This window comes from Pipistrellus kuhlii, unplaced genomic scaffold, assembly GCF_014108245.1.
Source record: "Pipistrellus kuhlii isolate mPipKuh1 unplaced genomic scaffold, mPipKuh1.p scaffold_m20_p_2, whole genome shotgun sequence".
Taxonomy (NCBI): domain Eukaryota; kingdom Metazoa; phylum Chordata; class Mammalia; order Chiroptera; family Vespertilionidae; genus Pipistrellus; species Pipistrellus kuhlii.
Genome location: NW_023425515.1, coordinates 161,599,427 through 161,623,281, shown reverse-complemented (window position 1 = coordinate 161,623,281; position 23,855 = coordinate 161,599,427). Strand labels below are relative to the sequence as shown.

The window sequence follows — 23,855 nt, the reverse complement described above, 5'->3', positions numbered from 1 at the left end:
TGCATATGAGGGGCCTGAGCAGAGGTGTGGGGAAGAGCAAGGCATGAGCACCTGAGGTGCAGAGGAGGCTGGTTCTGGGCCTTAAGGAGGGTCTGGGGTGTGACTTCATTTGGAGGGTAATGGGGAGCCTGAGCAATGGGGGACATAGTCCTGTGGAGACCCCTTTGGCAGCCTTTGGGGGATGGATGGAGAGAATCAGAGTCGGAACTGAACTGGATGCCTTCTCCTGTCCCACACCTTCCTCTCATTGAAGGAGACTGAAACTTAGAGGAAGGACACAGTCTTACCACAGATGACCTTGGGCGCTGGCTGCGTGGACCTCCTCTTGGCCCATGTCTTCCGCCTGTCACTGAAAGTCAGAGCTGGAGGAAACCTCTGGTGCCCAGCCAGCCATGCCATTTAGGGGAAACGGAAATACTGCTTCCTGCTCTAAGGAAGATCAGACACTTCTCTGAAGTTTGTTTGCATCTCCGAAAATTTACCCTGAGATCTCACACAGAGGAAAAGCTTTGGCATCTGTTTCTGAAACTTTGGAACTGTTCATTCATTGTTGTCACTCTTTTACTCATTTAGCTAACATTCCGAGAGCACCTACTTGGTGCCAGGTGCTCGGGACAGAGGCAAGAGTCCGACCAAGGCCCAGCTCTTGCGTAGGTAGTGCACTACTGGGAGATGCTGTCAGAAAAATTAGATGTCATCAGTCCTCCACTCTGCCAGCTTCTGAAGCTGCCAGCCACTCACCTGGGGATGCACAAGGCAAGCACCACAGAGCCAGGAGGGGACTCTGCACTTCCCCTACAGGAAGAGCCAAGCCTCTCTGCTCCCGGCCATCTTGCATTCAGCTTAAATTGCAGACTCTGTCATGCAGATGGCAGCTGCCAGCAACTCAGGAATGATATTCTTGTTGTGGGAAGGCCTGTCATGAGGAATTTTCATAATAAAATTACCAGCACCGTCTCTGCCACCAGCGAAAGTCTAGAATGTGACGACTGAACATAGAATCACAACCAGATTGGTGGTCAAGTCTTCAGTATGTAAAGAGCTCTTTACCGAGTTGTCCACGTGGTTAGGGTCAGAGAAGTTTCCACCAAGAGATTCATCTGTTACTACAATTATATGCACAGCCAGGGGGACTTGCTGTGGCAACAGCTAAATCTGATCCCAGTCAACTCCTGAAATGGCTGTCTGGGGTTGAATTTCCAGGTCGCTCCACTCTCCATTGGCCCTCAGAGTTGCTCTCCTGCAAGTGAACCAAGTCATTCAGCCTTATTCACTCATTTTTATCCCGCTCCTCTGCCCTTTGGTAATCAAGACACAATAGGTGATTTAAAAAGCAGTCCATCATTTTTACAAGCTAATGGAGTAAAGCATATCCCCCATAGAAACCACCACCATTTATCTAGCTTTCTTTCCCTGTTAATCTGCACGTAATTTGTGTTGATTGCATTAAAATAAAAATCAGGGTAGCTGCTGGATCAGGCAGTCAGGGGCCTAATCTGTGTTGTGTTTTAATTTCTTGGTTGAGATGCTCCTGTTTAGATACTAGGTCTTGGGGAGGGGGAGGACTTTGCATTTCCACTTTTCCCTTAACCTCTGTTCGTCTGATGCGGTCCGTTCCACTGTAGGCTGGAGAAATGGGGGTTTGGGCAAATACACAGTCTTCCTATTACAGTAGATGCACCCCTCTCCACCCAGTCTTAGCAGGACTCTTTCCTGTGCAGGAAACGGAGTCCCCTGCCTGTCCATTAGACAGAGACACCAGGAGGAGTGCTTCTCATTCATACGTAGAGTCTAGTCCATCCTCGTCTTTCAGTTTTCTAACTTTTTGCTTGTGACATTTATGCCTCATGTTAGTTTCAAGCCTGGGTTTAAGTGTAGTCCGATGGACAAAAATAAGCCATATATATAGAGTTATATGTTGTGCCACTATGTACTGATAGATGCATAGTTAAAGATATTTGCATTTTATTTTCCTTGGAGTTCTAGACAGATCTCTTTTCTTAACTGCCTAGGTCCTGCCATTGACTTGGAAAAAGTAAAGTCAGAATGTCTCGAGCCCGAGCCGGAGTTACGGAGCACTTTCAGTGAGGAAGCAAATACGTCGTCCTATTACCCCGCTCCTGCACCTGTCATGGACAAGTATATCCTAGACAATGGCAAGGTAGTGTGCCAAGCTCAATACCGCTTCCCTGCGAGTGTCTGTCAGTCAGAGTCGAGATGGAGCGGGTGCGGGGCTTCCCGGCCTGTCCCTAAGGGATGCTTTCCGGAATCGGTGTGTTATCACGAGTGGACCTTTCCTGGGACTTCTTTCTTTTCCTCGTCATTTGGTTTGTTGTTGTTTTTTAATTATTGAGCCAAAACAGCTAACACTAACCTGACATTTTAAAATAGCTTATTAGTGAGAAAGATTTTTTTAAAAAGATAGTTTGAAAACTGCCCTGCCCTTCCACGAAACCAGATGCCTAAATTTCTAAGGTGAACAAGAAGTGAACTGATTGAGCTAGGTCATGAGTCAATATGTATCCACTGACCTGGGTGTCAGGGACACAGAGGTGACTGAGACTTGATTCTCGTCCCTGCGCTGCTTTCTGAGCATTGAGTGTGGTCAGTCCACAAATGACTCCTCAGCTTTTCTTTTAGACCCTCGTGGGGAGGGGCGGGGGGATCATGAAAGAAAACCTAAACACTGTTAGCAACTAAAGCAATGGAATGGCCTTCGGAAGCCGTTCCATCAGTCACAGGGAGATCCGGCAGCAGGGCAGGGAGAAAGCTGGTCTAACACCCAAGTGAACTCACCTTGGAAGAGGAACAGCAAAGCCCCTTATTCAGGCACTGGCCCAAGGCCTCCCTTCCAGTGCTATCTTCTCTGCCACCACCGCATGGGTTGCAGACATCCCCTCCTTTCTTCCCAGAGAAGCATCTGTGTCAGTTTTCTTTGCCTCAGGCTTCAAAGGTCTCTGTTTACCCAGCTCTGTTCCCCTGTGGGCTGATGAGAAAGAAAAGGTTGCATTTGGATTTGTCCAGAGGTATCCTTGCAGCTGGCCAGACTGAGCCAAGGCAAATACAGTCAAGCTGAGGAAAGAAAGCTATGGTCTTGAGAGCTCTCTTGGATGTGGTGCCATCCCACTGGGCACTTCCTCCCCGCAGAAGCAGAGTTGATGGGCCAGCCCACCGGCCCATTCTGCATCTCCTTGTTCCAGCCAACAGCAGGGGCGAGGTGGCAGCAGGAAGGCCGGAGCCTGACAGGCAGGTCCTTCCCTCTCTAGGCCTCAGCTTCCATGTCTGGGAAGGTGGATGTGGTCCATACTCCCTGGGACTTTGGTGACTCAGACAGTATCTCTGAGCTTGGTGAGCCCTTCCCAATTGAAGTAAAGGAAAGAAAGGACTGTTCTTTCTTCTCTGACTTCCTTTCAGTCATGATCACATTGTGGAATGACTAGGGACTTTTTCTTAAAGCAGCTTCCAAGAGAGATCCTGTGTGTCTTGCCTTGAAAGCTGATGGACAGTTTCTGAGGGCGACAGGGCTTCTTTTGCAAAGTTATCACTTTTCCTCAAAAAAATGGGTCTCTTAAATCTCTCTTAATTTTTTTCATACGTGACTTGCACAACATTTCTTGAAAATGCCGATTTTGTTTTTTCTTCGGTTGGTGCCAACATGTTACTAACCTGGCTTTTGTTTGCAACTAGTCTGTGGTCAGGCAGAGAGCTGGATGAAAGGAGAGAAAGAAGCGACATATTGGAAACGTGTGGCAGCTCCCCAGAGCGGCACCCGCATCCCAGAAGTGGCCCTCATTGTTCTTGGCTGGGCTGTCATTTCTGATCCTTCCTTCTTTCCCCTGCCGAACAAAGGCCTTCATCTCTGCAAAGCCTAGAGCCGTGGTCGGCAAACTACAGCTCATGAGCCACATGTGGCTCGTTGGCCCCTTGAGTGTGGCTCTTCTACAAAATATCTCGGCCTGGGCTCTCTTGGATGTGGTGCCATCCCATTGGGCGCTTCCTCCCCGCAGAAGCAGAGTTGATGGGCCAGCCCATCGGCCCATTCTGCATCTCCTTGTTCCAGCCAACAGCAGGGGTGAGGTGGCAGCAGGAAGGCCGGAGACTGACTTTTAAGCCCAGCTCGCACTCTGCCCTACTTGTGACCCAGGCAGGTCCTTCCCTCTCTAGGCCTCAGCTTCCATGTCTGGGAAGGTGGATGTGGTCCATACTCCCTGGCACTTTGAAGAAGTGGGGTTAGAAGAAGTTTAAGTTTAAAAATTTGGCTCAAAAGAAATTTCAATCGTTGTACTGCTGATATTTGGCTCTGTTGACTAATGAGTTTGCTGACCACTGGCCTAGAGCATTAAAATAGAATCTGTTTCCCAATAGGAAACTACTGTTGTCCTACAATACAGTCCACAAAGACATTCTCTTATCAAGTACCATCCTATCAGATGTCATGTTTTTAATAGCCTCCCTTGACCACTAGCGAACTGTGGCTTATGTGAATGGTGCTTCCACAAGAGTTACTGTCTGATTTCGATAAAGTGCATTGCTTTTTTTTTTTTTTGTCTAAGTATTTTATTTCAAAAACTCATCGAATCATAAAGCCACAAAGACCATTCACATTTAAACAGTCTAATATACATGATACTCACGGGGCCATACACCAAGAAACCTGTCTACAGTAGTACAATACGTTAGAGGCACGAAGGCAGGTCTCCTGGTTCCAGGCCAGTGCTCCTTCTAGCCTATTCTGCCGCATCCCTGAAAGTGGGGCAGTGGTTGGCAAACTCATTAGTCAACAGAGCCAAATATCAACAGTACAACTATTGGAATTTCTTTTGAGAACCAAATTTTTTAACCTGAAACTTCTTCAAAATAGACTCGCCCGTGGTATTTTGTGGAAGAGCCACACTCAAGGGGCCAAAGAGCTGCATGTGGCTCTCAAGCCGCAATTTGCCCACCACAGCTCGAGGTGACCCCGAGCTTCACTGACCTCAGAGCCCTTGTTCCAGATACCCAGCACAGATACCTGTGATGGTCTTGCTTGTGTGAGTGAATGTCACAGGAAAGATTTCCTTCTCCAAAACACAGCAACTCATCAGAACTGAAAGCCAGTGCCCTGAAAACGTATTAAACATGCCGTCATGTTCTTACTTTGTGTTCGGACTAGTCCTGATCACTTTGCAGGGGACGGAGATGCGGAGCCTAGGCGCCCTCCTGCCCTCCCCCCCCCAAGATATCACTGTGAAGGGCTGATTCAGGTGCTGAGGGCTCTCTCCAGGCTAGAAATCCAGAGGGAGTAGAACCTAGCTCTGGGGTAGAACTTAGCCCCAGAGTAGTTAGAAGTGTTTTCTGTATTTGGACTGAGGCTTGAAAGATTAGCAGATTTAAGAAGACAATCCCTTCATTCATTCCTGGACAGGGGAAAGGTATGAGTTGAGACATGGGTGGGGAAGGAAGGTAAAGGAAGTAAGTTACTGGCTGTGTGCTGTCCTGAAAGTTGTGTGTGTGTTTTTTACGCATTTATAATAATTCTCAAAACACCCTGTGAACTAGGGGTGGTCTGCCTGTTGTACAGCTGAGAAAAGGGAGGCTCGGAGAGGTCAAGTGATTTGCCCAGAATACTCAGCTGTTAGGTAGAAGAGCCAAGATCCACAACTGGGGACAGGCTCCAGGCCCATGTTCTCGGGGTGCACAATGGCAGCAGGAGGAAAGGAAGTGCTCGGGAGGTTCCTAGAGTGATGGCCAGAGCAGGGAGACGCCAGGAAACAGGGTCCTGGAGGCCTTCAGAGCCGGCAGAGGAGGTCAGATTGGATGGGACAACAAACGGGGAGCCATCCGAGGCTCCAGGGGCTTGACATGAACCACGTCTTTCACAGATTTTGAGAGAGACTGCGGAGTTCATCTAGTCAAAGAAGGAAAGCCGTTTAGGGAAGTCAGTCTGGCAGGTTACAGGTTGGGTGGAGGCAGCAGGGACTGGAGGCCGGCGGGCCAGCCTGCGGCTTTTCCCGGGTTCCCTGTGTGCAGTGGGGCCGCCAGGGACAGACAGGCAGATGCGGAGGAAGGATGGCTAAGTGAACGCTGGTGGACCTGCTGCTTCCACCGTGACACTGGCTGCAGCAGGAAGGTGGCTTCGGGGCCATACAGATTTGGGTTTGAATAATATTCTACATATCATCAATAACGTGTCTTAGGGAAAAGCAATTTAGTCCCCTGCGACTCTCTTCATGTCTGTGAAATGGGAATAATGTCTACCTATTCTCATCCCTTAAGGTCAGTGTGAGGCTAAATAAATTGAAGGTACAATGCCTGGTTCCTCATAGGTGCTCAAAAATATCTGTGCCCCCTTCTGTGGTAGAACTTTGGCTAAAATGACTGTCATCTCTCTTTTAACAATAAGGAGGGCCCGGGAGAGAAAAGAGCGGAGACCTGAGAAAATTGAAGTGATCTTCCATCTCTGTGGTTTTCCAATCCTGAATCTGTCCAGATTCCTAGTTTTTCCCCAATCTCTGGGAGCTTGCGTGGGTAGCTCCGGAGTGTCATCGGGGAGGTGACTGGGGTCCAGCAGAGAGCAGCAGGGTACGTGTCCTCAGTATGCCTGCCCTGGCACAGATGGCCTGCCTGCAATGCAGACTGCAGAGAACAGTTCAGACTTGACCTTGGGCTAGTGTTGCCCGGCCAGCCCCAGGCAGCACACGCACTCCAGGCTCGCTTACCTCCTGGAGCCCCATGAACAGATGGGCGGCACTGAAGTTTGCGGCCCAGGGAGGCAGGTGGATCTGCTTATCTGAAGTCATGCCCGCAGAGGTCTGGAGGATCTTTTTGAGCAAAAGGCAGTGACGTCAGCTGTGGCAGGTGGATGATTTGCTTACTGACAGCCATGGGTGGGTTGTGTTGCTTTTTCTCAGTGGCGGTAAAACCTCGATAATTGGTGGTGGAGGAGTGCTGTTGGCTGACCCGTCTGCCGCTGTGCAGTGCTAACCTTCCTTTCCAAGGCAAGCCTCAGCAGAAAGACCTTTAGTCATCTTTGACCAGTGGGAGTGGGTGCCATCTGTCAGACCAGGACTTCTCCCGAGACATCGCCTGACCATGCCGTGGTGGCGACCTGCAGGTCCTTCGGAGACAGGGACCTTTGGCAGAGCCTTTTCATTCCCCTTAGAAAGTCTGGCTTATTAGCGGCTGTCTCCCTTCCTCCACAGCGGCCTCTTCACCCTCCACAGACTCAGCAGAAACACAACACAAATGGCCATGCCGGAGTCAAACTCTATTTTTTGATGGTTAATGTTAACAAATGTTTCTGAATTGTTAAAAGAGCCAGGAAGGAGAAAAAGTTTACAAGCTTGCAGCTTACTGACAGTGCTGGAACTCTCTGAGCGCTCCTGTACCTGGAGCATGCAATTGCGTTCTGTGCTCTGTGCCATCAGAATCGGACTCCTGGGTGGTGTCCAATGTAAAATCCTAGGTGTGCTGAGCCAGAGGAGCGTAAAGATAAATACAGCCCTGGCAGGTTTGGCTCAGTGGATAGAGCATCAGCCTGCGGACTGCAGGGTCCCAGGCTTGATTCCGGTCAAGGGCACATGCCCAAGTTGCAGGCTTGATCCTCAGAAGGAAGCCAATCAATAATTCTCTCTTATCATTGATGTTTCTATCTCTCTCCCTGTCACTTTCTTTCTGAAATCATTAAAATTTAAATATATATATATATATATATATATATATATATATATATATATATAAAATTAAAAAAAAAAAAAAAGATGAATCCAACTCTTCCGGTTTGAGTTCAGGGAAACTGGAGCCAGAGACGGGGAAGGACCTGCACAGACACACTGTCTGATCAGTGGCAGAGCCTGGGTGCTGCCCCCACCCAGCTGTACACTGGGGTCACCTGGGGAGCCATCAGCCATCCTGGTACCTAGGCCCCTCCCAGATGATATAACTCAGAATCCCTGAACGTGGTGCCTTGACACTGGCCTTTTTTTTTTTTTTTAGCTCTCCAGGTGGCCCAGGTGCGACCATGCAGAGAGCCTCTGTGCTAGGAGGATGTGCATCCCGGGGTGTTTACCTTAGAAGGAGAGGGTCTCTCTAACGTGTCGCAGAGAAAGGGCTTGCCAGGTGTGGGCCTGAAGCCTGGCCAGGCTCTGCGCGGCCTGTGCTCAGTGATCTGGTTGAGAACTCCAGGTCTGCACCTGCCTCGTTGAGAGGCTTCGGGCCCATTGCTTCCCCTTCCTTAGCCTGGTTTTTCCATCTGCAATGAAAATAGTGGCCCAGCACTTCCTCCCAGGGGGGCCAAGAAGAACTGAGATAGTGACCGTGAAGTGCAGGAGTAAGATCTGGTATCCCGGGAGCGAGGACCACATTTCCCTTAAAGAAAGCTAAGGTAGCATTTACGGAACGAGCCCCTTAGCGTTGTGCAGGAATGTCTTTTAAAGGACAAGGAAGCTTCCAGCTGCCATGCTGTCCGACTGAGCAGGTGTTTGCGTTCCTGTCCCTTCCAGGTCCATCTGGGAAGTGGGATCTGGGTTGACGAGGAGAAATGGCACCAGCTACAAGTAACCCAGGGAGATTCCAAGTACACGAAGAACTTGGCAGTCATGATTTGGGGAACAGATGTTCTGAAGAACAGAAGCGTCACAGGAGTTGCCACAAAAAAAAAGAAAGATGCCGTCCCTAAGCCGCCCCTCTCGCCTCACAAATTAAGCATCGTCCGAGGTAGGTCACTGCAGAGGAATGCTGGGGAGCAGGGGAGGGGGCGGGGGGCACTGTCCTGTCCTCTGCTATGGTGAGCCAAGCACAGCTCAGCACACCCTGGGGCTCCCATGCCAGGCCAGGCTGGGCTCCGGGACTCAGGAGCAGACGTGCATCTGGTCCCAGAAGAGCTCCATTAGCTGCAAATGGGCCCATGGACATGGAGCAGTGTATGGGCAGGCATGGAGAGGGGCAGGCCGTGTGTCAGGAAGTTTGTTCTTGGGCGGAGGAGTCACGGCCGGAAGTCAGGGCAGGATTTCTGGGGGAGGGTCACTGCATTGGGCCCTGAAGGGTCCATGAGACATGGAAATGCAAATATGTAGAGAGAGATACTTCTGGAAGCAGAAGCATCTGGAACAAAGGCAGGGAGATGGAATGGGAGTGCTGCTGTGTGCAGAGCAGAAGTCAAGGCTGGGCACACTCTGTGCAGCCCTGCATTGTGCCCAGAGCAGTTAATGGCGTGCAGGCCTGTGAGGGGCACTGGTTCCAGCTTCTTTTTTGGTGTTTGGGGAGGATTGGGGGCCAGCAAAGAGACAGGGTGTCGTTGGTATCCCTAAAAATACAGCTATACCCTGGACGCTCTGATTTCCCTCCTTCTCTCCTCCTATCCTCCCTCCCTTCCCCCATCTTCCTTCTTTCCTCTTCTCTCCTGCCCTCTCTCTATCCCGTCACTAAGCTCTTATTCCCAGCCAGCCCTGTGCTGGGTATTGAGGACACAAGGAGGGATAAGCACAGTCTCATCTGTAAGGACTCAGTCTTTCAGGGAAGAGGAACATAAGAACGGCCAGTTACTGCGCAGATAACACAACTCACAGAGGCCAGGGCAGTGCAGGCGGCAGAGTACTCTAGTGGTTGCTAACTATCTGAGCACCTGCTGTTTCAGGTTCTTGGGGTTTCTTAACAGTTCTGTTTTTAAAAATTCGTTTACGGGCACTAACTCATTTAATCCTCCTAACACTCCTACTGTGGGCTCCTCTCATTACCCGTTTCACAGCTGAGGACGCCGAGGTGCAGCTGCTAAATAACTTGTCCTGAACACAGAGCTGGCCGGGTGGGGCCAGGAGTCCAGGCGAGAGGCCGACTCAGAAGCTGCGTTTCTAACCCCTGGTCTCCGAGTGGCCGGAGCCGGGCACATGTAAGAAAGTAGCGCCCAATCAACCCCACATACACACTGAGCAGGCCCCGTGGCAGGTCAGGGCCGCTGGCAGCTGTGTCTGTGAACAGTCAAGGTCATTTCAGGTGGGAAGGGGAGGGCTGTGCGGCTGGTGGTGGGAGGCCTGTTTGAGGAGGTGAATGTGAGCTGGGAACAGGATGTGCAGGGGGCAGCCCAGGGTGCTGAACAGGCAGAATAAAGAGCAGGTACAAGGGCCAGCACGCTGAAGGGGTGAAGAAGTCCTGGCAGCCATGGCATCGTGAATGAGGGGAGAGGGAGGTCAGGAAGGTGGGCCAGAGCCAGTCTTGAGGCTGTGAAGGCCGAGGTGAGCAGGCTGGATTTATCCACTTAACAGGAGGAAGGCAGTGAGGGCCTCACATGTGGAGTAATCAATGGGTTAGCACTGAGAGGAGAAGAATGACCAGACTTGGGTGTATTTTGGAGGTCAGGAGGCAGGACACAGACATGGTGATCAGCCTGAGGTCACAGCCATAAGGTTTCAATGCCTGGATTCTAACCCACTCCCCTAGGCCCTGGCCTGGGGCTTGCACTGTATAGCACACTGCCTGCCTTGCCTGGCTGACTCAGGATTAATTTATTTAGGCAGCCATCTCTATTTAGACAATCAGAGGTAACCTTCAGTCGGCCCACTGTCTGAAATGGTGGAGCTTAATTTGAGCGGTCACCCTAGAGATAGAGGCCTCATCTCTCATCACTTCCCCTTTCCTTCCAGGGGAGGCAGCCCTGGCCCACCTGATAGGTGGCAGAATTCTATTTCCCTTATTCATGTTGGAATGCGACTCTCAGCAGGTCCCAGGTGCTTTCATGACTGGCCGCCCCACTATCGCTGCGGGGTACGAAGTCGCCTGCCGTGTATCTGCCTCAGGCACTAGTCTAACCATACCGGCTTCATCTCCAGGTCCTCATGTCTAGCACAGGGCCTGCACACAGTAGGAGCACAGGAAAGGAGGGCTGACCAAGGAAACCTTGAGACCTGACCTCCATGTCTGTTTCCTCAGCTGAAAACCTGCCTGTTAGGACAGTTAAGAGGACTGTCTAGGATAAGGTGTCCAGACGTTCTGCTTTTGGCGGGACAGTCCCGATTTTTTGAAAGAATGCAGGACAAGCTAGGGAACAGCGGGAGAACGGGAAGGGAATATACGGTTTTCGGCGGCCATGTAGCTATTTAGCCAGGATGTGTGTTTTATATTATTTTTGTTAATTTTATAGTGTTAAATTTTAATGATAACAAATCATTGCTGAGAACTGATTATCGAGAACTGCTTATCAAAGTTCACATTGTTGATCAGTTGTTAGAATTCACTCAAATGAGAAATATGCCAAAGAATAAAATAATACTATATATAATTTTTATTTATTTATTGTATTTGTAAATTGTACTTATGTTGAAATTTAAAAAATATATATTATGATACTATTTTTGCGTTCTATGAAAATTTTTGCTGCTCCAAAATTTTTAATCAAGAACCACCCCCGCCCATCCCCCCTCCGTCAATGGTGTCCCGCTTTACCAATGTTAAAATCTGGTCACATTAGTCTAGGATTAAGTTTGGAAATAGTTATGTTTGAGGTGTGAGAAGTTATCAGCCTTTGCTGATAAGTGAGCTGCCTCTGTGTGGAAGTTCATGGTTGTTCAGTGCTTTTCAGCTGTGAGGCCTCCCCCGTTGGCTTCCTGTGCAATGTGCTTAATTTGAGGAACTGGGGGCAGGGGTCAGAAGCCTGGTGTTGAGTCCCAGCCCTGCTTTGGCTTAGCTTGGAGCTCACCCTGGTTCGTAGCTTTTCCTTTTGCTTCCCCAAGCCTAGTGCAGCGTGGGTACCAAGTAGATAGCTGGTGTCTGCATCTGTAAAGCCAGGATCACATCCTTATCCCGCCTCCCCAAGGGCCGAATAGACATCTTCACTGATGCTTTAAACCCATTCAGATGATAGGTCTATGCCACATGGGCAGGCTTACCTGGAGCCCCCATTCTCCTGCCTCTTGTCTGGAAAGAAGAGTTTCCTTCTCTTACTTGGGGCTGGGCATTCTTTTCATCTGTACTCTAGCCCACCTGCCTTCCTGAGTACCTGTTCCTCCAATTGCATTCTTGTTCTACTGGTTCCTTCCCCGCATGATTTAAATATGCTTTGATCACTTATTTACAAAACAAACATAACACTCCCCAGAGGCCACTGCCATCACCAGGCTGCCACCACATCTCTTCCTTTTCACATGAAGATTTCTTGCAAGAGTAACCCACACTCACTGCCTGTGTTCACTCCACTCACTGCCTAGCAACTCCCCTGCCATGGGGCCTCCACCCCCAGCCCTCTACTTCATCTGCCCTTGCCAACTCTCCCAATGACTTCTGCTTACTAAGCCCGGGCACATCTTTCACCTTCTCCCAGCACTGCGGGACATGACCACGCCTCCTTTACTGAGAACCCCCGGCCTGCACAGTCAGGTCCCCTCCTGCCTGTCTGCTTCTCATCCACCAGTGGGCTCCTCCTCCGCTGCCCTCTCCTCTGTCTCCAGCCCTCTCCTCACTCAGTCCACAAAGCTTTCCTCAGCCCAGCTCATGGCCCATTGTTACCACTGCCCTCACTGAGCCCATGGTCCTGGGCTCCTTATTCTGGCTGATGCCTGCTGACCCCTGCAACCTCATCTCTCATCACTTCCCCTTTTCTCCTGTGCACGAACCACGCAGACCTTCTCCCATTGCCTTCCCGATCCCACTGCCAGCAGTGCCTTCTCCCATCTGCTTGTCCTGCCTCCCCATTGTCCTTCGGGGAGCCCTTCCCCAGCTGCCCGGTCCAGTGCAGCCTTTCCTTGCTATCTTTTCACCCTAAAATGTCTGCATAGCATTTCCTCCTGGTTTATTTACTTAAAATTGTCCTTCTCCTCCACACCCATTAAAACATAAGCTTTATGGCAGAGTATTGAGGGCTAGCATCTATCAAATGTTCAATAACCATTTGTTGAGTCAATGAAGGATGACTCCTACATCTGTATTTAATCTCAGTCCATACTTCTGAGTTCCCACTCAGGTGCCCACTGGCTGTCTCCTCATGGTTGTCCCGTGGCCTTGGCAAAGCTGCCCACTCACTGCTCTCTCCTCCGGCTTTCTCCAAAGCCTCTGCCCGCTGTGTCTCCCGTCTTGGTGAATGGCTCCACCAACCAGGGACCTTGAGATGCCTCATCCTTGATGCCTCACTCCCTTTCTATTCTTCCCCAAGTACCTCTTACCCTGTCCTCTCCATCCACAGCCCCCTCATTGTCCAGGTCACACCACTTCTCCCCGCACTACTCCAGCAGCTTCCAGACCCTTCTCTCCATTGTGTAACTGTGTGATCTTTAGAAACAAAATTATGATCTTGTTACCATCACCTGTCATAGCCATTGTTAAAGGGTAAGCTGCTTAATGTGTCATACAAGCACCATTATAATGTGGCCGCTGGCTGTAGCTGCAGCCTTATTTCTCAGCAGTATTCCCTCAAACTCTTAAGTTCTTGTCATATGAACTATCGCATTCCCTTAACAAGCTAGCATCTCTCTCACGTTAGGGAATGTGCGGATGCTTTCCCAGGGCCTAGGTCACAGGTCATACTCCTCACACTACATCCATGTGGCTCTGCCCGGCTCTCTGCTACTCACCACCCAGGTCTGCTTGAGAGAACCTTCCTTCAGAAAGCCTCTTAGTCCAGAGTGCCCTGTGCCTACCTCTCTGCTCTTCTGTCCGTGGCTTTGCCTCCTGGGAGCCTGGCCCAGCAACCCCTTTGAGTCGAGAAGTGCTTGCCTGGCACTCAGTGAAAGGAAATTGACTCCCTCAAGGCCTTCACTGGCCAGACCAGAGCCAAACAGACCGAGATGGCAGGGGTGCCTTGCCCCAGTACCTATCTTACTGAAGACATTGCTGACTGACTGATTTCCTGCAGCCAGACAGGTCTGAGGGCTCTCTCCCATCCCACCACACACTCACCATTTGGGGCCTGATTGTTTGAGCTCTCCCAGACTGCATTTGACTGGCTTTCCCCACGCAAGCTGTCTGCTGGATTGAGATTGTATTTGCTTTCTATGATTTTATCACATTCAGCCATGTGTGCAGTATAAACATGACAAAAGCTTTGACGCTCACAGGGTTGGTGAGAATCGTCTCTTCTCTGATCTTAGAATCATTTCTTCCTGGATAGCAGGGGGTGGCATGGACGCTGACCCTGCTTTAGAAAGATGAAAGTCGGAGGGAGGGACAAGCTCCGGAATGACAGTGCAACCTTATTGAGGTCAAGTGACCTTCTGCAGAGTGGCAGAGTTTCCCTGAGCAGCCCAGCCCTAAGTTCTGGTTAATTTTTATAACTTTCTTAATAGGACACATTAGCACCATTATAAACCTCGTTAATTAAGCAGTAATCTCGCAGGCTCCCTCGCAGAGGGAGATGCTCCTGGCAACCGCAGATGATTAATATCTGGAGCCTCAGGAAAGCCTTTCCTCATCCCGAGGGGCCATTCAGCGCTCTCACCCCCGGCACACGATGATGATGATTGGAATTCTGCGGAGGCCCCTCTGAAGCCTCCCTCCGCCTGCACCCCTTTTCCTGCATCGTCTGCAGCTCACCTTGGGGGCTTCGAGGGCCCTCACACCTGCTCTCCTTCCTCTGCTCCTCTCTCCTCTGCCTCTTTACCGCCTCCGAACCTTCTGGAGGAATGTGTCTGGGTTATCTGGTCTGACATGCTGCCCTCCTAGGTAGTGAAATGGACCAGAGAGATTCCCACCAGAGGGTGCACAGCACCTAGGCTGAGAGCCAAACACCTGGACTTCAGAACTGTCCTCAGCGCAGGTGTCTCCCTCATTTGCTTTGGGTGCGAGCAGTCACTGCTTCCTTCTTGTCCGGGCCTGGACAGGGGATGCCACGTGCTCTGTTCTGTAGGAGGACAGTGTGGTTGCAGTCTTATTACTGTGATCAGTGCTTGGGCAGAGAAAGACCCAGGTGAGGGTGGGAGCACAGAGGTTGCAGGCAGAGTGGAGTCTCCTAACTCACACTGGTAGGTTCCAAGAAGGCTGAATTGGGAAGAATGTGTGGGATTTAGGCAGGAGGAGGCCTGGATCGGGGTAATCTTGGAAGAGAAGAATGAAGACACTGGTTTGTGGGACAGCCTGGAGTGAAGAGGCACTTCAGGTGGATAATAGTAGAGGTAGGAAGGGGGACAGACAGGGCCCCTACCTTCTTGTCTCAGTCCCGATAGAAAGACCAAGCCAAGAGAAAGTGGAGATTATTCGGGTGTAGTAGAGGTCCATGAAAAGTATTTAAAGTCTGCCTATGCAAAGCCGTAGGTGGGATGGGAGGGTGCCCCAGAGACAGGACGCCCACAGCACGTGCACCTGCAGCAGGATGGCACCAGGAGGCAGGCTGGCCACATGCCTGGAAAGACTGGGGGGGTTGAGAGGGGGCAGCAGTGGATTCTGCCCATCCTTCCTGCCTTCCTCCAGGCCTCAGGCCCCTGGCCTGTACGTGCAGGGTTAGCACAGGGAAGCCTCTGTGATCCCTCCCAGCCTTGACATTCCGCACCTGTACACAGATCTTGTGTGTTCTCCATGGCCATTCCTTAAGATCGGGTGGCCATTCCTGGTTTGTAGGTGAGAAAGCTTAGGCTCAAGGAAATTAAAAGTCTATCCCATCATGACTACCTAGTGGTATATTCCCCGCCCTCTTATGTCCAGAATTTTTATGTCCCCTCCGGTTTTGCTGGAGAAACGTTAATTCATTAATTTAACAGATATGTACCTAATCTTGCCTGTTCTGAGCACTATGCTAGGTGCTGGGAATGAACAGTCGTAAATACATAAAATAATTGTAACAGCCCCATATTGGTATAGTATTCCTTACAGTTTGAAGAAGGTTTGCAAAAAGTTTATCTCAGGTGCCTCAAGGCAGCCTTAAAAAGACACCCTTGATTTGTTGTCCTTGTTTGTGAGAGAAGGATCTGGTTAACGACTGGCACCAGGTCCCCAGGCTGGAGGTCAGGCCTTCCTTCAGCTCAGCAAATGGCAGCCTCAAAAAGCGGCTGTGCCCAGCCTCATTGTCAGTCACACAGTGAGACACCACTTCCCGCCCGCCATGTTATCAAAACCTAACAACTGACCACGTCCAGCGGAAAGCGTGGGCCACCAGTCCCCGCACACACTGCTGGGAGTGCCCGTCAGCTGGACCGCTTGGGAACACAGTTGGCTGGGCATCACTTAGTGAAGCTGACTGTGCACGCACCCTGACACGGCAGCCCCTCTCCCGGGCCGCCCTGGAGAACCTCCAGCACAGGTGCCCCAAGACAGCGCCCGGTGTTGGCAATTGCAAAACCCTGGAAACCACCCAGGTACCCACGGGCCGTGGACTGCAGCGCAGGCTGTGGAATAGTCACACAGTAGGGCACCACTCTCCAAGGGAAACAGATGACCTGCAGCTTACACTTGAACTCGGGTCAATTTTAAATCTTTAATATGGAGGGGGAAAGGAAGTCAGATTCTAGAGAGTATGGGAACACTTATAATAAGTAAAAAAAAAAAAAAAAAAAAAAAAAAAAAAAAAAAAAAAAAAAAAAAAACTGGGGAAAGGAACCAATACCTCATTTAAGGATGTGTGCGTTTGTGTTAACACTACAAGAAAAAGAAAAGCAGAAGACTGGTTACCTCTTGTGAGGACAAGAGAGGGTAGGGAGGGGGAGGGCACTGGGGGCTTCGGAGGAGAGCTGGGGCGCAGGCACACAGGTGTTTTATCATTATTTTTAAAGAATACATTTACTGTATATGGGTTTTGTCTGAAAATCTGAAGATATTGCTATGCCAGGTAAGTGAGTTGGTATTTGGGAAATGGCAGGAATCACATCTCCCCTCCCCCCTCCAAAGATTTACCTCAAGTTCCCCATTAATCCTCGGCCTTCCTGTTTCTTTCCCCTGTCCAGAGTGTTTATACGACAGAATAGCACAAGAGACTGTGGACGAAACAGAAATTGCACAGAGACTCTCCAAAGTCAACAAGTACATCTGTGAGAAGATCATGGATATCAATAAATCCTGTAAAAATGAAGAGCGAAGGGAAGCAAAATACAATTTGCAATAAACTTTGGATTTTTTCATAAAGCCTTCTCGTTTTCCTTGTGCGGCGTGTGATTTGCGGGCCAAGGTGCCGTCCGGATCAGACCCGCAGCGCCGGTGGCGCATGGCAGGGAGCCAGTGGGGTTCCGGGGTCGCGGCTTGTGCTGAACTTGGACCTCCCACTTCAAAGAAGGCAGATGGATGTGCTGAGCCTCGGGCTTGCCCGGCCCCGGTGTTGTTCCGGGGATGGGAAAATGTCCTTTCGGCGGGGGATGGAGTGTCTCTGACCTGCCTGTCACTTGACCCAGAATTCAAACTGATATTTTTACCATTCAAGGACTTTTATCTCTGTTTCTCTATTTTGTTCTATAATAAAGCTCATTAATTCTTTGATGTAGATCATTATTATCCTCACTTATTTAAGGATATTAAATGTACAGTGGAGGCGACTAGTGTTTGAGGGAGGAACACTCGGGCCGAGGGAGGGAGAGTTCGTAAGGGATGTGCTGCTGACTGCAGCTGCGAAGGGCTGTCTCCAGAGCAGATTGCTTTCTCCTGCTTCAAAGGACAGATCTAGGACCAGTCGCCTTTCTCACTCAGCCTTTCTCACTCAAGGTGACCAGAGATTCGGCTTCTGGATAATTTGAGCCGAGTGGGGGCAGTGATGTTAGATGTGGCCTAGAGTTGCCATGGGGAAGTCGGGGGCAGGTCACCTGCTCTCAGTTTGTTTCTCTTATCTTGTATCTCAAGCGATCTTTCATGTTACATAGTTTTTATCTCATTCAGCAGCTGAGTCTCCAAGGTGCCTGGTGCGCAATCTGACAAACTACCTTTGATCTTCCTGCTGATTTGCACTTTCCTCTCTGTGATGCCTTGTGAAGTCCTCTTGGTACATTGGGATTGGCGAGCACCTGGGTTCCAAACCTCGCCCCCCTGTGCTCTGGTTTTAACCTCACCTCTTCTGTTTCCTAAGGAGATGGTATCTACCTTACAGTGTTGCCATAAGGAATATATATATTAGTATATGTGTGTGTGTATATGTATATATATATATATATATATATATATATATATATACACACACACACACACACACACACACACACACACAGGGCTCCTAATATATATATTCCTTATGGCAAATCTGTGCGCCAGTAGCTCACTGCCACCCTCCAGAAGCTCTCTGTCCGCTACCCCACCCTCCTATAGCTCCCTCCACCCCTACCACTCCCCGCATAGCTTGCTGTCCTGCCCCCTCCTGTAGCTCTCCACTGCCTGCTTGTAGCTCACTGCCTCACTCTCCTGCTGATCAGTGATCTGGTTGTTATCTGGTCAGTCATTATGCTTCACGGTGTAATGACCATTTGCATATTATATCTTTAATATATATATATATATAATAAATGTTGGCATTATTATTTTTTCTTAATTTTTGGTTATTGGCTTTTAGGCATTGGTTGAAAACGTTGGCCTCTTATTTGTCTAATGGATTATCCACTACTAGACCATAAAACCACTGGTCTGTAAGCGAAAGCTCAGGGTCCTTGACTTGAGGATATTCAGTGTAAGAGGAGGTGACCCACTGAGGGCGTAAGAAGGGAGGTGGCTGCCTCTGAGGAATTTTATTCTATTAATAGTAAGTAAAATAATCCTTTATAACGTGATCTACTATATGCTCACTAATAGGATATAGAGGTGAATTTTCTTTACTGGTATTTTCCTAGCTGTCCCCAAACTAGCAATGTCATCTTGGACCAATCACTTAACTTCTCAGAGTGCTTATCAGTATAATGAGAAAAGTAATGCCTATGGCACAGGCTATATGGGTAATTAATAGTAATAATGGCAGCAACAATGGATACAAATATGTGCCAGAACTTTCCTAAATGTTTACTGTAGGATCCTCATTGCATAAGGTCAGTAAGGTTAGGGGCAGTCGTGTTCAATAAACTCTTGCTATCAGATGTGCTCATTTCAGTGGCATGGGGTGGCTTGGGCATGTGTCATATGGAATGCATGAGAGACTGGAAGAGGATGCGTCGTCCTGGAGCTCATCCCTCCCCACTAAGCAGGGCAAAGGCACAAGCACCAGACAGCTGTGCACTTCTCTGCAGAGACCGATACAGTGGAAGCCTCTCCATAGGAGCTTTTAGACAGGGGGGAAATAGGGTGGAGATCTATGTTTAGAAACTGCTACGACACAGGTGAGAGTGCTCTGTGTGATATATGATGCACATGCTAGGGAGAGAGCAAGGTTGTGAAAGATGTTGGGAACTGAGTTCGAATTCTGACTTTACCACTTCTGGGAGATTACCTGATCTCTCCGGGACTTGTTTCTTCTAAAGTGGAAATAATGATCCCTAACACGGAGCTGTCATGGGGAGAGATCCAGGTGGCACCTGGAGAGGGGCTCTGTAAGTCTCTATAGGCCACGCGCATGCTAGTGACCCTTAGCTTGTCAGGCGGGATGAAATCAGAAGTGGGTGTGGCAAGGAAGCACCCGAGAGCCAATTTTGACAGGAGCAGGGGACGCTGAACACGCTGGTTACTGAGAGGTTTCTGAGCATCCGCTGTGTACCTGAGCATCCTGTTACTGCTAGATGAGGGCAAGGCCATGTTCTTACACCCACCCAAATGAGGAAATGGGCAGAGTTAGCAGGGGAGCTGGGTCAGATCCAAGTCTGTGCAATGTCTGCCCTTTTCATCTTCCTCGAAAGGTGAGTGGGCATTATGGTCTGCGCTGAGAATCTAGCTGTGTCATCTCAGGCACGTTCAGGAGAGGCCTGGCCTAAGCAACCAGTCAATGGAAATCATTCCCATTAATGGAAGCCATTTGGAGGGACTGGGAATAGCACTAATTAGGAGGGTTCACAGTTTATTACATTCGCAAAACTCAAGTGGTTTTTGTGTTAGACAAGGATTTCCTAAACTTTCCCAATCTTAAGGATTTGCTGAGGTGATTAAAACACAGATTCCTGGGCTCTGGTTTGGAGAGCTGCATTCCGTAGCTGGGAGAGGGAGCTGTATTTCAGCACCAGGGCTGCTGTTGAGCAAGACTGGTGTCACAGAAATCCTGTTTTAAGAACCAAAAGAAGTGATTCCGAAGTGAGACAGCGTGCTCCCTCTAACGTGCCTGAGGACACCTGAAATTGAGAATAAATTCTCCCAAGATCTGAGGATCTGCCTGAACCTCACTGAGAGCCCTCCTTCATGCCCACTGCGTGCTGTTCAGTTGGCCACAATGTGGAAGGTGGCTTCCAGCCCGGGCACCCATGATCTCCTCTCACTTTCACCCTTCGGTTCTTTCTCTCCATCCCTTTCTTTCGGTGCCAGTGTGCTGTGGGGGACAGGAGGTCACTACTGAGCCGGCAGGGCCTGAACCAATGAGGCCGGGCACTGTCTTCAGAAGCCCTGGCGGCAAGTCCCCTGTTGCAGATGAAACATGAGGATGTGGCTTGTTTGTATTTTCTGGCTGAGGAAAGTTTGTTAGTGACTGCTATGTGCCAAAGGGTTTCTTGGGTCCATTTCTAAATCATGCCATTTTTGTAGTTACAAAGGAAAACCACTTTAAAGAAATTTGGGGGAAGTAGGGGAAACATCCCAGCTTGCATTGCTGCAAGTGTTGTGCTGTGGCTCTTCCGGTCTTCCCAAGGCGCAAATGTGTATTGTATGCGCCTGTGATCATAGCATACAGCAGGCTTGTGTCCTTTCCTTTCTGTTTAACACTCTTTCCTGTTGCTCCGGGAAATTATCGCCAACAGTTCCAACATTCACTCAGTGGACAGACATCGAGCTGCAGCCATCAAACATCTGGCCAGCTGTGTGGCTGACCCTCGGGGCTGCCCGTTCATAAGAGGCCGTGCTGCACGCGTGGTAGAGCGAGCTTGGTTTCGGAGGTCATTGCATGGGAGTCCAATTCCCAACTCCAGCACCTTCTACCCGCCTTAGAGTGACTCACTTTATCTTTCTGAACACCATCTTCTTCATCTGCAAAACGGAGAAAATAATGTCCAATTATGGAGGACTGAGACTAATTAAAGTGCCGCCGTGAGAGTGTGTAATTGGCCAGCAACCTACATCTCCCCTCCCCTCTCTTCCCCTTCCCCCCACTCCACTCCCCTTCCCTCCCACCCTCCCCTCCCCTCCCTTTCCCTCTATGCCCATTCAATCTTCACCTGAGTGTACTCCTATCTTGTGTCTGACCTGTTTTGACCTTGGCTTTCATACCTGCCTTTGGCTGTTCAGACACCTTATGCTCACCAATAGTGCCCAGTACTCACAGGCCTTTCCCTGTGCACACGGGCCTCAGCCCCACCTCTGCCACCCAGCTGGCCCATTTGCCTTCCTGGAATTTTTAGGTTGTTGATGAATAGTTTTGTTTTCAGTATATATCACTTTCTTAGGGTTGATTTTCCTGGATTAAAAGGAGTGACATTTTTATATTCTTTGATGCACATAATGGGTGTGACCATTGTTTACATTATTTTGCCAACTTAGGTGAAACCAGTGCCTCATTAAGCTTTCTTTGATTACTTCCAAGACTACACATCTCTCCAGAGTTTGGTTTATTGGAAACAAAAATTAATAGCTTAACCTACAAGCATCTCCAGTAGAATCCATTTCATTTTCTGTGTTTAGTTTTGTCTGGGTCAACATGTTTACTCTGGGCATATAATTTTCACTTTGATGTCAGAAAATAGACGTACCAGCAGATACGGTTATCATGTCTTTTGAAGGGATTGGTCAGTTTCTGCCAAGCAGTTTCAGAGACTCATGGAAGCTAAGGGTCAAGAGTGAACTTATGGGTCTTGTGCCCAGATCTCTCTCCATTGGTTTCCACACCATGCTTGCCTACCTCCAGGAGTGGGAATTCATCCTCCTACCAGAGAGTCCACTCGGTCACTGCCATTACTAAGATGCTCTCTCCTGGAGCACCCTGAGACCTCTCAGATCATTCAGGTCTCTCCACTGAAGCTACACAGAGCCCTTGGGAGAGTTGAAGGTGGCAGTCATGTCTCTGCTCCGACTAATAAGTAGGTCAAGTTCTGTTTTATCATTTTTCACACAAGGGACACTGCGCAGGAAACAGTGGAGACCCTAGATAGATTGATTTAGAGAGAGAAATATTTGTTGGTCTACTTATTTATGCATTCACTTGTTTCTTCTTGTATGTGGCTGGACTGAAATCAAACCCACAACCTTGGCATATCGGGACGACATTCTACCCAACTGCCCAACCAGGGCCCGAGACTTGGGACTCAGAAAGCTGTGTGTTTAAATGCTGACTGCCACTTATTAATATATGATCTTAAACAAATTCTTAACCTCTCAGCTTTAGTTTTTCATTTAAAAATGAGAATATGATACCCCCCTCGCCAGGTTGCATCAGGACTATAGAGTAGGATGTGAGTAGAGCACTGGGGCATTCAGCATCTTCATTCTTCGACCCTGAGAACTCTGACCAGATGGTTGCTCTTTCATAAATGGGTCCCTGTGAGGTGGGGCTCAGGACTGGACACGCCTCCAGGAAGGGCCTGGCCAGCACTAATGAGGGCAGGTTGTTACCTCTTACTCCTGGATGGCACATGGCCTAGCTTTGCATGAGCGTCTGTAGTGGTAGAATTATCTCATGTCGAGTTCATGGTCACCAAAGCCCAACATCCTATGAGCTAGTAATTCGTGCTCCCTCTTCTTGGCTCACATGACTTGTCCCTTTCGTTCACTGCATTTTAAAAGAAAGAGCATAGATTTTGAAACCAGAGAAATTCACATCAAATTCACATCCTGAATTCACTGTGTAATAGGAGAGAGGAAACGTTGCATTGCCCTGGTCACCTGGTCTGTTACTCAGTGCACGGTAATAACACTGGCCTACTGAGCCAGACCTGCAGCCACCGCAAGAGCGTTTTTTTGTGTTCCTTTTTCCTTCCCCTTTTTATTCTCACAGCTCTTTATGCCCCTTCGCACCTCCATTGTGTGTCTTCAATATATTTCTTAAATGAAATACAGAGCTTTGCATTTATCTCTGTTCCATTTCATCGTGTTGGTTTCAGCCAACATTCCAGCTGGTTGAGATCTTCTTTTCCATTTGTGTTTAAAATATAAAACAAAATCTGAGGAAAGCCAAAAAAAAAGAAAGAACCAAGAGCCACAAGCCCAGCTGCACGTTCACTCCTGGACACCCCTCCTTTCTTTCCATGGGTTTGTCCCTCCCGTCTCTGTTCATGGCAGCCGGCCAGCCTTTCATGATCATGCTTTGTCCCTGTAACATTGTAGGTAAGGTAAGCATCTCCCCTCAGCAGCCTGATTTGTGTGGCTGCCATTTTCATGCCCTCCCCAGCACGGGGCCATGGTTACCTTATTATCTCCTCGCTTTGTGTTTTGTTGTCTATTTTCTTGATATGAGAGATAATGTTGCCATGATCCTCGATGGTTGTTGGTTTCTTAGAGAAAATTCCCTATAGGTAGGAGTCAATTGGGTTAAAAGGCAAGAGCATTTTTAGAGTCCTTTACGTGTATTGTTACATTGCTTTCCAAAACGTGAGTTCCTATCTCCAGCAGGGTAGGCGTGCATGTGCCATTTCCCCACAACCTCATCAGTATTTGGAATTTGTAAAGAATTTTGGCCAATTAACTATGGATGCAGATGTGCTTTTTCAACTTCCTCCAATGTGAATTGTCTGTGTAGACATTTGGGTATTTGAGATCCTTATGGAATTTGTTATCATGATACACCCTTCCTCTCAGTTTTATAGGATAAATATGATCTTTTGTATCTTCACCAAGTTACCACTCATAACGTTTAGTTCAGTGAGAAGGAAAGCCATGTGGTCTTCCCCTAGAGACCCACGTGCACTCACTAATTAGCCTTCCTGAGCTGGGTCGTTGGA

General features: G+C 49.0%; 2 protein-coding genes across 6 annotated transcripts in view; both read left to right on the top strand.

The window, feature by feature from the left end:
• The window catches only part of BEND5 (BEN domain containing 5), a 49,033-nt gene extending 31,671 nt beyond the window's left edge, over positions 1–17,362 (top strand). For all 4 annotated transcript variants that reach the window (XM_036445876.2, XM_036445879.2, XM_045584582.1 and 1 more), the window contains 3 exons: positions 2,013–2,161; positions 8,481–8,694; positions 16,833–17,362. In XM_036445876.2, coding sequence (XP_036301769.1) covers positions 2,013–2,161; positions 8,481–8,694; positions 16,833–16,990 — 521 coding nt within the window. In that variant the 3' untranslated portion in view covers positions 16,991–17,362. The remainder of the gene's footprint in view (positions 1–2,012; positions 2,162–8,480; positions 8,695–16,832) is intronic.
• The window catches only part of AGBL4 (AGBL carboxypeptidase 4), a 915,072-nt gene that overhangs the window by 738,504 nt on the left and 152,713 nt on the right, over positions 1–23,855 (top strand). The window lies entirely within an intron of this gene.